General features: G+C 42.2%; 1 protein-coding gene across 1 annotated transcript in view; it reads left to right on the top strand.

The window, feature by feature from the left end:
- Positions 1-3,667, top strand: part of BDH1 (3-hydroxybutyrate dehydrogenase 1) — a 96,892-nt gene extending 93,225 nt beyond the window's left edge. Inside the window, exon 7 of the mRNA XM_085635284.1 lies at positions 528-3,667. Within this exon, the coding sequence (XP_085491410.1) occupies positions 528-997 (470 nt within the window). The 3' untranslated portion in view covers positions 998-3,667. The remainder of the gene's footprint in view (positions 1-527) is intronic.
- The last annotated feature ends 11,155 nt before the right edge of the window (positions 3,668-14,822 follow it).

Below are 14,822 nucleotides of genomic sequence, written 5' to 3' on the forward strand. Positions count from 1 at the left end.
CTCCACTACATTTTCAAAGATATAATTTAATTGGGTATAGTTGATAACAAGTCCACAATCCTTTTTAAAGGGACCGCCTCTTTAGATATCTGCCGATAAGTATGTTCCCGCACTTTGTGGGTAGCAATTTTGCTTGGTGTGTTGCTTTGATAGTTCTTGCATGCATTGATTTCACATCATTGTTAAAACTCACTGTTGTAATAGAAGGAAGTCCAGTGGCCGTAGTGTTGGCTGTAAGAAGGTTTATTAGATCTTTGTTACAAGTAGATAGCTAAGCCCCACCAGGAGCAGCATCCTGCTATTCAGCCCATATCTCCAACTGCCACTCCAGTCCCCCACACACACTCTATATTCTAGATGACCTCACACACTGGCTGAGCAGCAGGGACCTGGAACGCGGGGGAGGGGGATGTATTAAAATACAACACTCACATCTTCCACATGCAAGGAGATTTGAGAACTTTAACTTTTGGAATGAATTTACAGTTATTTTCTTTGAATCTTTTCTTCATTCTCTTTCCTCCCAGGACGCGTGGTGAACATCAGCAGTATGTTAGGCCGAATGGCGAATCCGGCCCGGTCCCCTTACTGCATCACCAAGTTTGGGGTGGAAGCATTCTCAGATTGCCTGCGCTACGAGATGCATCCCAAAGGTGTCAAGGTCAGCATTGTAGAACCTGGAAACTTCATAGCCGCCACAAGCCTCTACAGCCCGGAACGGATTAAAGCAATAGCGGACAAGATGTGGGAGGACCTCCCGGAAGTCGTCCGCCAAGATTATGGAAGAAAATATTTTGATGAGAAGATTGCCAAAATGGAAACGTATTGTAATAGTGGCTCGTCAGACACATCATCTGTAATCAATGCTATCACCCACGCATTAACCTCTTCCTCGCCCTATACCCGCTATCACCCGATGGATTATTACTGGTGGCTCCGTATGCAAATCATGACACACATGCCCGGTGCCATTTCTGACAGAATTTATATTCATTAGTACCGTAGGGCAATAAATACCTTGTAGCATTTGATTTTTGGGGCATTGTGCTGGATTTATCGGTTTTCAACATTCTACATCAGGGGGTAGGCCAGTTTGATTGTTTTACAATAATAAGGGGAATTATAACTACTGTGTGGGACAATTGCATTTCTGAGCACTTGTCTATTTAATACTTAGGTTTTCCTGTTTCTATTTGTAGGGCCAGATTCTCAGACATTTTCAGGCACCAATGTTTCAGTTAGGTGTAAAATAGGAAAGTCCTTTTTCATTATAACTAGGTGTGCAGACTTTTAGGGATGCAAATGAAACTCAAACTTGCAAACTCGACCTAATGTCTGCAATCTAAAGTTTGGAAAATGTGTGAAGAAATTGGAGTTCTCAGAGAAGAGACTGTCCGTGATAACTTCTAATTTGGGAACACTTGCATAGTTTTAACCTTTGTGAATACTCACAAATATTCCGAATACAATTTTCAAGTCCAAATACATGCTGAAAACTACTCCAACATGCAGTCATGGAGAAGTAAAGAACCTTGGAAAAGTTAGATGTAAATCTGTATAGTAAAGCTAAGTAAGGGAAGGCATTTTTGCACATTTACGTTGATACTGTTTTCATTAACACATATATTTCTTTTTTTTATCTTCAAAACTTAGGTCATAATGGACAACTTTAGGGCATCGCCAATTTTGCCTGTTACACTTTTCAGGCAAATATATTGATGTTTTTTGACATAGACCTTTTTATTGAAACCATCCTGTAGTTGCAATGCTACTGCTACCCGACTTGTGTCGGTGACGAATACAAACTTTTCCATTTGCCATTACCCATGGGCGCTCTGTTTTAACAACAGGAGATAGGGGCTCATCCCTTTACAATGGGTTTCAGCTATATTAACCTGAATTCTTTGGAAACTATCCCTGATCAAAATGGAGACAAGTTCTCCTTAGCGGGACTTTTCTTTTCCCTTGTTAGTAACTCACATGTGTACAGAAGCGAAGACGACTCATTCGCTCCCTATTCCTAATTCAGAAGAACTGGATGACCAGGCTTCTCTTTTATAGGAACTTTGTAGTCCACTGTGCTCGAAAGGGCTAGAATTCCACATTGGTCACAATTGTCTTGTACACCGAGGTGTCTCAGCATTAAGACAATTTTAATAGGATAGGTACCGTAGCAGAATTAAACTGAGCCGAACACAGTCAATAGCATATTTGGATTTGGGGGAGAAAAATCCTGAAAGATCTACTTGAACTCGAAAATTATTCCCAGCAAAATAAATGGAGGAAAAATCTCTCACAAAAACGTTCGTACAGATACCTTCACCTTCAGGATAAGTTTTCCAATAGTTGACAAACTTGCAACTACATAAATTAGCAAAGTTTCCTAACAAAACTTTGCAAGCATAAATTTAATTTTGCATGCCCCTAACCTACACCAGAGCTCCCAGTAAAACATATTACTTAAATAGCAAGAGCTGGTAAGATTCAAGAAGGGTGGATTGCATGAACCTTGTTTGAGATATGCAGATGGCATCTAAAAAGGCACAAGCGCTCCTAGGCGAAGGGGGAAACAGGCTAGATTGGAGGGTGCATTTCCTGCAAGATTGAGATAAGCAGCAGATTAGTGAAAGGTCCTTATTTAATTATGAAATATTTCTATCGGAGAAAAACCTCAGTCATGCAGACCCCAAGAGCATTTGTCAGTCATTCTTGACTCTTTGTCTTTGTATAAGATTTGGGTAATGGAGTAGCTGTTAAGTATCACTCATGCATTTCTTTTTCAGGCTACCAATGGCATTCATCTGTCATCCCAAGAAAGATGAGGCCAAGCCCACCATTTTTGTTATTTTTAAAGATGCCCTCTGGTTAACTCTATCCTTGCTGCTCTCTTATAAAAAAACTTTGCCATTTGAAGTTGTTTTTGGAGTGCCGCATTGGGACCACCAAAGTAACACTTGCAAACCCCTCTGGACTGGGTAATGTTTCACTCATCTACTCAAGATCTGAAGAAGGTACTGAAGTTTTCCAGTGTTTGATGAAATAGAACCATATTTTTTAACAAACTCCGAATTTTTGGAGCGCAAGCACAACTTCTTTATAAATTGGTCTCCTAAAGGAAGGGCTCTCATTAAAAGGACAGGGGGCTTGCTGCACTAGGGGTCACTTTTGGTGAGCATGAGAGGAGGGGCAGCATATCTTGGGGAGGGCACCTTTTAGGTGGTTGCTGTTTTAAGACATCCTTAGATCCATGCACGCCTTTGATTGACATTTTGGAACACTGACCTTGTAGCCTTCGCATTCCTAGAGTTGAACAGTACAGATTACTTGTTCATTTGTCTGCCTGCTCAGTTGCAGGTTTTTGCAGCATTGCACTTTTACTCAAACATTAAGGCTCTAGATTGGAATTGGAATCATGGTTGTCCATTTGAAATAAATGTTTTACATATCAAGCAGTCATTAATTTGACATAATTGCACAACAGTTTATTTTGGCCACTGATTTCTGTGGTAAAGCACAAAGACCTTCTTTTTAAATGTTTGGAGAGGAGCAAATCTGTAATCCGAATGTAATTGTTTGGTACCGGGCTAAAGAACAATTCTTTCACTTGAATTTGATGTAACTATGAAGAGAATTTGTCATGAATTAACATTAAAATGAATAATGAAAAGATCAGCTGTCCTTCTGGTGGTCGTTTTACATTCAGCAAGAAACCACTTCAAGTTTGAACATGAATATTGGAGATTTGGTGGAATGGTGCCTGTTTTCACATAGTAACAATTTATTTTCACTTTGAGGGTAGAAGTGGATTTCACAAATATGAAATCATCCATCCAACACAAGTATTATTGCTAATAGAAATACGTGTTATATATTTCTGTGGTGTTCTTGACTTTGTTGACCCAGTAATCACTGTTGTGTTTTCTTTTCCCTAATGTTGATGGCTATTCCTCTTTGTATGTTATATTTTTCTTCTGTTGCTTGCCAGGCTATGATTCCTCTTTGTATGTTTCTGTTGAGTGTTATCTTTGTACATTTTATTTCTCTTCTGTTGTGTGCTAGGCTATGTTTAATTCACATTCCTCTTTGTACGTTTTAGTTCCACTCTGTTGGGTGTGATCTCTCTTTGTACGCTTTATTTCTCCTCTGTTGTGTGTAATCCATACTCTTTGTACGTTTTAGTTCCCCTTTGTTGGGTGTGATCTCTGTTTGTACTTTTTATTTCTCCTCTGTTGTAGGCTACGTTTGCCTCGTAGTCCTCTTTTTAGGTTTTATTTCTCCTCGGTTGAGTGATCGGCCATTTTTACCCCATATTCCCCTTTGTGCGTTCCTATAAAAACAATGTTCTCTAGGGATCATACATGGTCAGTGACGTTGCATTTTCTGAACCCGCCTTCGACCATTGTAAAGTTCACTAAAACCACTAGAAAAGCCTATTTCCTCTTCTTCCAATTGGCTTGAACTGCTAGACATTGTCTAATTTAGTGACATAATCTCCAAGTATAAGGTGAATCTTTAAGAAATGCTCCCTTCCACACCCTCCCAACGTAGGGAGACTCCACAGACCTTCACAAGTGCAATGTTCTTATTTTAGTGCTAGCTTCTCAGTTCATGGGATTTTGAGGTCCATCTTGAAAATACACCTATGTTGAAGAAACATTGTTACCAATTACTTAAAGAATACATAAAGTGAGCTTTGGAGCCACCCAAAGTAGTTATATACTTTAATCTCATGCTATTGGTTGTTTGGAATATAATTTCACAATGTGTGAGGGACTATTTTACATCTGAAAAATACTCTCAATCATCACACATTAAATTTTGTGTCTATGTCAGAACTAGTGAAAGGATACAATGCCAAAGGATCTGGCTTGAAACAAGGAATTAATCCCAAAACTTTAACTCAAATAAGCGCAAGTCAATTCTCAGACCCCAGGGTTAAATGGGGAATGAACAGGTGGAAACATTGACATCCTCTTCCTTGGAAGTTTTGAAGAACCAAAGTTGAAGATACAAGCTGTGGAGTTCAGGCGCCGGTTTAGGAACGCAAAGGAGATTCTTAGGCAGAATGAATCACTGAAAAAACTGTAAAACATAGAAACAATGGAACCTGCATTTTTTGGAGCATAAAGATGAATAAATAAAGTCAGGATGGTATTTTCATCACCCACCTTCAACCCTTAAAATTGGTGAGCAGAAGGTGCAGAGCCATCAGGAATAGGTTCTTGTCCCCTAGGAGAGAAGTTGTCTTCTGAAGGCAAAATACAGAACAGGGGAACCATTGATAACCATGGGGGAATTAAAGCAACAGAGACTAGCCTAGCCAAGAAACCCTTCCCACCCCAGGAGTAAATATTAACAGGGAAGACCCTGAGATGGGTGTGTGTCTTGTAAAGACCAGGAAAGCCCTGCAACAAGCAAACATTGCCTGGCAGCTACAGGCTTCATACTAGCGCTGTTTTCTGTATGTCACAAATTTAGACAACTAAGCTGTATTTAGAACTCATAAAATGTGTAATATTAAAAAGTAATTTAGTAACTTAGAAAAGGCAGAAGTACAGCATGTTACAGTACATAAAAAAAAAAATATTGTTTTAAAATTGTGCTTTAAAATGTTGACGTCGCTGGGCATTTTGCACAGCGTATTCGGAGTACCCACTGCTTCAATTATCCCGTATTCCCAGTTTAACTTGGTATGTAGCCTTTACTCCGCAGCCGTTACTCCAATTTACCTGTCCCCCGCAGTCTTTGCCACGTAGGTAAGTGCCACACAGGTAAGTATATGTAATGGGTTTCTACCCTTAAAACGCATTATTTACCACGCTGTACTTTACCCTACAGGTAACTGTATATGTATATATTTTAACTAACACTATTTAAATGTTATCTTAAAAAGTTAAAGGTGCAGGTAGGTTAAAGGGGTGCGTAAAGGGAGGTAAGGGTGATTTTAGGGTTACAGGGCGCGTAAAGGTAATTGTTGGTAAGATTGATTTTAGGGTTTAGTGGTGGTTAGAGGTAAAGGGAGGTGAGGGTGATTTTGGGATTTAGGCGTGGGAAGAAGTAAAGGGAGGTAAAGATGATTTTTAGCAGTACAGGGAGGTAAGGGTGATTTTAGGTTTTTGGGGTGGGTAGAAGTAAAGGCTTTAAATTAAATGGAGGAGTCTGGTGATGTCACCGCCCAAAATGAAAAAATTGGGGGTCACTACCAAATAAATTAAAAAATATATTTTTGTATCTCTCTCGCTTTCTAACTCTCACGCTACAATATATATATATATATATATATATATTCACTTAAAAAACATAGGTTTCACACATGTTATAGTTAGCTGGGTATTTTCCTCGTGAAAAACCAATGAAATTTCCCCGTTATAGTTAGTGCAGGCAACTATAACTCACGCGACCGTAATCCGCTGCTGATGACGTCAGATATTACATCACTGTATTTACACATTTATATACCCATGTCTTCTTCCTTTTTTTTTAGCTATACATATATATATTTTTTTTTTTTTTCAGAAAGACACATATGTCATCAGTGATGTAATATCTGACGTCATCAGCAGCGGATTACGGTCGTGTGAGTTATAGTTGCCTGCACTAACTATAACGGGGGAATTACATTGGTTTTTCACGAGGAAAATGCCCAGCTAACTATAACATGTGTGAAACCTATGGTTTAAGTGAATTTGCAAGGTTTTTTAAATGCTAATTCCTAACTATAACGTGTGTGAAACCTATGGTTTTTTCAGTGAATTTGTACGGTTTTTTAAATGCTAAGTTACTTTACGCCGTTCGTGCCGTGCGCGCACGGTGCGCACGCGGTGCGCTTTGCGCACCGCACGCCCACTTCACGCAGTTCGTTCCCTGCGTGCACGGTGAGCACGCGGTGCACTTTGCGCACCGCGCGCCCACTTTACGCAGTTAGTGCCGTGCACGCACGGTGAACTTTGCGCACCGTGCACGCACGGTGGGCACGCAGTGCGCTACGCGCACCGCGTGCCCACGTTACGCTTAATGGCCCATGTAGGCACGGTGCGCTTCGCGCACCGTCCGCACAAGGAGGACACATGATACGCTTTGTTGTTAAGGGTTTTGGCATACATTGTTATTGCTTTATACGCCATGAACGCACACTGCGCTGCGCACAGTGTGCGCACACGGGGGGACTGACATTGCAATTTTATTTTTAAGCATTTACACCGTGCGCGCACGCTGCGCGAACCTCGCGGAATTTTTTTCATTTCTATAGTGCGCGCACGCTTCGCGCACTCGGCGATTTACCGAAAAAAAATAAAAAAATTTAATTGCCCTTGGGGGACCTCCTGGGACCCCTTGGCCCCTGCTAGGGGGTCAGGAACTGTCCAGCGTGCCCCCTTTACATGTTTTTCTCCTTTGTGTTTCACCCCCCTCTCAGTGCGAGAGACAAAATGGCGGCCGACACTTCCTGGTTTCGACCGATTCGAATGTTTACTAAGATGTAACAACCAATCAAAAGTGCGCTCGCGGACGGCCGAGTGCGCGCACCCTGTGCGCACACTGCGCGCGTATAGATATATATATTGATTTAAATGCTATTTTCTCAGAAAATACTGAACAGATTTACACCAAACCTGCAAAAGGCACCAAACGGACCTTATGGCTACCTCTCTGCCAAATTTCACGTAATTCTGTTCAGCCGTTCGGGCTGTAGCTGCGACTAAAGTCCCTCTGGAAAAATCCATGGGGAAAACGTGTTTTGGGACCCCCCCATTTTCTCGGCCCCCGCTTGACGAATCACCCCGAGACTTTCAGGGTAGGAGCGGAGCAGAGCGCCCCATTAGTTTTGAAAATTTCGCGAAGATTCGTCAATCGGCGCCAAAGTTATTCACAATAGAATTTTGAGATTTCCTATGGAAACTCGGTCCTAACTATAACTATCTACTGGCGACCGCCAGTAGATAATATATATATATATATATATATATATATATATATATATATATATTAACACACATGTGCAAGTTCATTCAATATATATATATATACCTTGTTTTTGGATTTTGAGGCGGACGCCCATCTGCCGAGCTGCACCACCCCACGATTCCCAGGGGGCCACGGGAGTGTATTCACCACTCTCTAGGTGGAACAGAGAGTTCGGATCAAGGACTGACAGGCAAGCTGGGGCTCACGTTTGGGCTGCATTTAACAGGAATTAGCGCACCGTTATTAAGGGTGGTGATAATTGTGGCACTACGATTCCCATAAGACACTGGAAACACGTATAAGGGGCGTGACATTGCTATCGGAAGTAATTGCCTGCCAAGCGCGTTCCTTTCCTTAAAGCCTCTGAAGAGATGGTGAAATTCCATCGAAACGCGTCAGGTGAAGGAAAGGCTGTTCATTATACTGGCGAACCTTCTCGTCCATACCGTGATTAAAGGCTGGTAACCTTCTCTCTGGTTCGAGTGCAGCTCAAGGGGCTACCTTGTTTTTGGATTTTGAGGCGGACGCCCATCTGCCGAGCTGCACCACCCCACGATTCCCAGGGGGCCACGGGAGTGTATTCACCACTCTCTAGGTGGAGCAGAGTTCGGATCAAGGACTGACAGGCAAGCTGGGGCTCACGTTTGGGCTGCATTTAACAGGAATTAGCGCACCGTTATTAAGGTTGGTGATAATTGTGGCACTACGATTCCCATAAGACACTGGAAACACGTATAAGGGGCGTGACATTGCTATCGGAAGTAGTTGCCTGCCAAGCGCGTTCCTTTCCTTAAAGCCTCTGAAGAGATGGTGAAATTCCATCGAAACGCGTCAGGCGAAGGAAAGGCTGTTCATTATACTGGCGAACCTTCTCGTCCATACCGTGATTAAAGGCTGGTAACCTTCTCTCTAGTTCGAGTGCAGCTCAAGGGGCTACCTTGTTTTTGGATTTTGAGGCGGACGCCCATCTGCCGAGCTGCACCACCCCACGATTCCCAGGGGGCCACGGGAGTGTATTCACCACTCTCTAGGTGGAACAGAGAGTTCGGATCAAGGACTGACAGGCAAGCTGGGGCTCACGTTTGGGCTGCATTTAACAGGAATTAGCGCACCGTTATTAAGGTTGGTGATAATTGTGGCACTACGATTCCCATAAGACACTGGAAACACATATAAGGGGTGTGACATTGCTATCGGAAGTAGTTGCCTGCCAAGCGCGTTCCTTTCCTTAAAGCCTCTGAAGAGATGGTGAAATTCCATCGAAACGCGTCAGGCGAAGGAAAGGCTGTTCATTATACTGGCGAACCTTCTCGTCCATACCGTGATTAAAGGCTGGTAACCTTCTCTCTGGTTCGAGTGCAGCTCAAGGGGCTACCTTGTTTTTGGATATATATATATATATATATATCTCCAACCAAAGTGCCACGCAAATGAACCATGACCTTAACAGGGCGGCCAGTGGAACTGGTGCAAGGCTTCCAGGAAAACATACCATCCAAGCCTCCTTTCTTTTCAAAGAGGCTGTATTTGTTTGTAACATACTGTATTGAGATGGTAGACATTTCCGACAGATTTTCTTATCCATTTTTTCAAATGTATTGACAGGTATTTCCTAGATACTTTTTGTCAATTTTTGATATGGAGATAAGTATATGATGGCCGTTTGTTCGTTGCATATATTATTTAGCATGTACCATTATGATGTTGGCTCACTCGAACCACGGATAGGATGTGGTTTCAATGACCTGTTATTCGGTTATTAGACCTGTCAATATCTGTCCACTTGGACGATAACTACGGTGGAATCTTTCCGTTTTTATTGGTTTAACATCTAATATATGGTAACGCGAGTGCCATGTTTTTTGCATTTGTTTTTTGCATTCGTAATTTATTTTAGAGTGCATATTATAATATTGCAGATTTTCAAAAATAATCAAATCACGATGTATTTGCAGGATAAGATTAGGCATAATTATGTTCTGTCCGTTAAGTAGAATTATTATTTGTTTTACGCACTGACATGGCAATAACGTGCTTGCATTCTGAAACATATGCGACATTTCAAAATGGCCACTTCATTGGTACCTATACTGTGCTATGTTCGTATGAGAAGTCCGCTTTTTCTTTTCAGTATTTACTATCATGTTGTATTTAAACTTGGCGCAATGTCGATTTCACGAGCGTGATAAAGCGGTAATGGTGAAACGCGTCGTTCTACTTGCCTGATTAAAGGATTTACTTTCTACGGAGTGTCCGAGTGTTTCCTTGGTTGTAAGGGGACAGTGTGGAGATTGTATAAGGAGTTCCGGTATCCTTACTTGGACCGCCCGTGACAGCCCTTGGTTCCTTACCGGAGTTGGTGGAGTGAAAATTACATGGATATTGGGCTGACCCCCACTGGGTAGCGACGCTGGTGTGAAGGTCATATTTCATTCTTTTGATCTAAGGATTTGCCTACAGATACGGGCATCGTAACACTATTACCACCGGTGTACATGCTGTTATTTGGACACGTTTGGTGAGTGCCGCCGGGTGCACACAGTACTCTTTCGTTGTTAGCAGGCTTCTTGTTTCACGAAGGGGTGCGGCTGCAGCACAGTGGACTCCCCGCACAAACGTGTGAACCCAGGGGGCAAGGGAGCGTGAGGTAATAGGAGACTACAGCGTCTCAAATTTCGCGCACCGTTAGAGAGTGGAACAATCAACATTCAAAGATGGCAAGTGGTCTTGATGCTCGTAGAAAGCAGACAAACTATTTTTTGGACAGACTGGACCTAGCAGTGATGTATCGATTTCTGCATCCAATATTACTGATGAGATCAACCTACAAACATTATTAAATACTCTGGAGAAACTACACAGGAAGGAGTTATCCAAATGGTGGGAAGCTGAGTCCTTACAACGCTATATTGAGGTGAAACGTGTACCTAGAGGCTTGCGGATTTTTACGATACCCACCTACGAAGATCCTGACACTGATATGTTGGAAGAATGGTCTGATAACTCTTCAGCTTGTTCTATGACTATGATGCGGATCCTAGTGAAATATGCTTTGAAGGATCACGCCAAGTTATTGAAAAAAATTGATAGAATAACATTGGAAATAAGTCAACTAATGTCCAAGGAAGCCCTAGAAGAACATATGAAAAAACTGATGGTGAAAATGGACAAGTTGGAGGAGGAAATTACTGCTAAAAAACAAAGGAAATTCTTGCGTGATTTCAAAGACTACCAAACTGGGCGGACATTAACTTTTCAAAGAAAATGCGATCACTTGTTTGACAAGAGTCAAACAAAAGCAGCAATGATGGTTACATTACCCAGCTATACCTGTACATCTAAAGATATCAGTGAAAGCGATATATCTGATGGCAATCTGTCGGATGTATCTGTCTCAGGGGCAAATCAAGAAGTCATACATGATTCACAGAAAAAAGCGAGTAATTTTTTATTACAATTTCAGCTAATAAATCAAAACAGGACAGAGTTCCAACAAGATGGGGGATCATACAGAGGACGGGGACGAGGAAACCGAGGAAGAACAGGAGGAACCAACAAGCCAAAAAGAGGAGGAACAAATGCAGACAAAGCTCCAATGGGAATGGAAACGAGGGGCAGGAAACAGCAAATATGACTGTCATCAACCTTTCCCAGCGGTCTCTTTCTAGAGAAGAAATTGAGACTCTTTCCCTTGGTATGTCTTTCTGTCCTTCATCTAATATGAACTTTGCACAAACTAGAATTGACCTGTTCCTGTTTTCTAGAAAGTTGAAACTGAAAAAATGGTTCAGTACGAAACCATCAATACAGGGTACCGTAAGTAGCAGAGTGAGTGAATGTAACTTAAATTTGAGCGATATTGAATTGTTACATGATCTGCATACTATAACTGATGTTGGTTCTAGTATGGATGTTTTAGGTCCTGATTTGGACACTTGGGGTATTGAGCTGGGCTACAATCCTGGCAGCCAATTCAAGCCTAAGTCAGTATTCCTACCCAACATTCAGTGTGACGCCATCGAGATATTTGAGAAGGGTGTCTTACATGACTTATACAAACTGAGATTTAAAAAGCTACAAGGTAATAAAAAAAACCTTACAGCTGTACAAATTGCCTCTATTGACAACCTGGTAGCAGATAAGAACATTGTTATCAGACAATCTGATAAAGGAGGCAACGATGTTGTCTTAGACAAACAAAAATATTTGGCTGAGGGTCTGAGACAACTCAATGATATCACCTGTTACTGTAAGACTAATATGGCTGAGGTCTTAAAATCCAATGTCATGTATAGAGAAACACTGGTGGAGTGGAGAGAAAGAGGGTTGATTGAATGGGAAGAATTCAACTACCTTTATTGTGCACACCCTAGAATACCCATTTTATATCTACTCCCTAAATTGCATAAGAACACCTGCAATCCCCCTGGCAGACCTATTGTGTCCTCCATGGGGTCACTACTGGAAAACACATCGAAATTCATTGACTACTTCCTAAGACCTTATGTAGTGGCCCTACCCTCCTATTTGAAAGATACTACCCATTTCCTGACTACTATTGAAGGTACAGGGCACAGCCATGGGAACCTGCTTCGCCCCCAGCTATGCAAATCTTTTCATGGGCTGGTGGGAGGAGCAGGTTGTCACTGAAATGGCGGAATTTAACAATGTGGCCCTGTGGCTGCGCTATATCGATGACATTTTCTTTATATGGTGTGGTGATGAGGATTCTGTCAAACTTTATTGACAAACTCAATGACAACGAACTGAATCTTCAGTTCACTGAACATGTCAGCAATAAGTCATTGGAATTTCTAGATGTACTATTGGTAGTGGAAGACAATCAACTCACTACCAAACTTTTTCGCAAAAAAACAGCAGGAAACAGTATACTGAGTGCTACTAGTAGTCATCCACGTAACCTGGTATACAGTATCCCCTATGGAGAGCTATTGAGAGCCAAAAGAAATTGTAGCTCTGTTGAGGCTTATAAAGACGAAGAAAAAACGATGTGCCAGAGGTTCAAAGAACGGGGTTATAGTAATAATACCATCCAGGAAGCTATTTCTAGAGTCGAATTGAAATCTAGGAATGAACTACTGTACCCCCAATATAAGGATGAAAAGGAAGAATGTCCCAGATTTATTACCACATTTTCAGGGCAGGCAACTGAAGTACGAAATATTTTCAGAAAACATTGGCATGTGTTACTCACCGGTTGAGGAAATATGAATTTTGTGATCAGTTATGTCCCCTATCGTAGACCCCAACGGCTCCATGTGCGTGCTACAAGTACATGTATGTTCCCTCCTACTCCAGTTTTGAAGACGCAAATATATGTGCGTCCACCGTCAACATGTCCTCTTTCAGATCCTCCATGAATGGGTCAGATATTCCATTCCTAAGTATGAAAGGCCACCGACTTTATGTGGTTCACTTTCCACATTTTACAGATTCAGGCGAGTAGGCCCTGAATTCTGTCATCAAGCCTTTTCCTGCCTTCTGCCTCTGAAAGCTCCAGTCTGAGCCTGCATCTGTATCCATGAACTTTGTCCTACTCCCTGCGCGGCTAACGGTGCCTGATCCAGCATATTGCCTGCCAAAAACTGTATTTCACCTTCAAGATTATCTACTCCGCTCCTCATCGGATGCATTCCTGTCTAGCAGTTTAGGTAAACATTCCTCCAAGCTACCGTGCAAAGGGCCAGGCCTCGCTGTCCTCATGCAAGTAATTCATAGGCCCCGTTACCATGGAATATTCCTACCCCCTCGCATCTCATGTAGACACTTAGACGCTTGTACACGCACTAACAGTCAGTATAGAATAGATTCTATCCTAGAGACCTTTCCTTTTGGATAACACAGTTCTTTAAACATAGGATATTAGATATGATTTGGGATTCGGTTGACATAACCCCCAGACTTCTGTCTCCACATGTAGAGCTAAATGTCAAGTCCCCTTCACCCTCTAGTTGCACGTCAATCACACGTCATGCGGCTGCGCGCGCATCTCTGCCAAATATTTCTGCTGACATTGCAGGATTCTTTTGTGGATCCACCCACTTGTGACATCATGTTTAATGACGTATTTTAGTTACACCCATGTATACGCCTTTATTAGTTACGTATGCACAGTTTATCTGTATTATCAGCTGTTACGCCTCTTGCATCTGTTTCACTGTAATGTATTTTCTATAAAACTGCCTATCTGTCAATAATGTATGCCCTTCCTTCCTGAACTTTCATGGTGATGGAATAGAATGCCTACAATTCGAATTGTATTCCTTTGTATAGGAATAAAGCCTTTTAAAACCTCTAATACCACGGATTGTGCCTCTTATATTTACTGAGTTATTCTTAATAGACTTTACCGCATAAAAAATAGTACCGGTAACGAAATATTTACCACATAAATTGGCGCCCGAACAGGGACACTTTCTCATCTCACGCGCCGGCGGTGCGTTGCAGGCCCGGTCTCCTGCCACAGCTGAACGGACAAAAACACGTACCTGCAGGATTTCCTGTATCTCCCTCCGGCCAAGCGGGGACGACTGAGGCTGCGATCAACACCCAGACGAGGCGGTGAGAAGTGCGAAGTATCCCGACCAGAGCCTAGCTGAGAGAGCAAGATCCGAGGTATACAGAGGCCCACCAGGTTCCGAAGTTCCGAGTCCAGTCGAGTCGAGTCCAGTCCGGTCCAGTTTCAGTTCCGTTCCGAGGCCTTCCGTTCCGAGCTACCCGGTGAGTACCATTACCGGGGAGGCATTTAACGTGCACATAGTCTGTGCCGGTCAAGACGGGTTTGGGTACACGAATCCGGTCTGCACTGTTTTAGCAGTGTATCTGTACTGTTTAGCAGT

The sequence above is a fragment of the Triturus cristatus genome, chromosome 11 (assembly GCF_964204655.1).
Source record: "Triturus cristatus chromosome 11, aTriCri1.1, whole genome shotgun sequence".
Taxonomy (NCBI): Eukaryota; Metazoa; Chordata; class Amphibia; order Caudata; family Salamandridae; genus Triturus; species Triturus cristatus.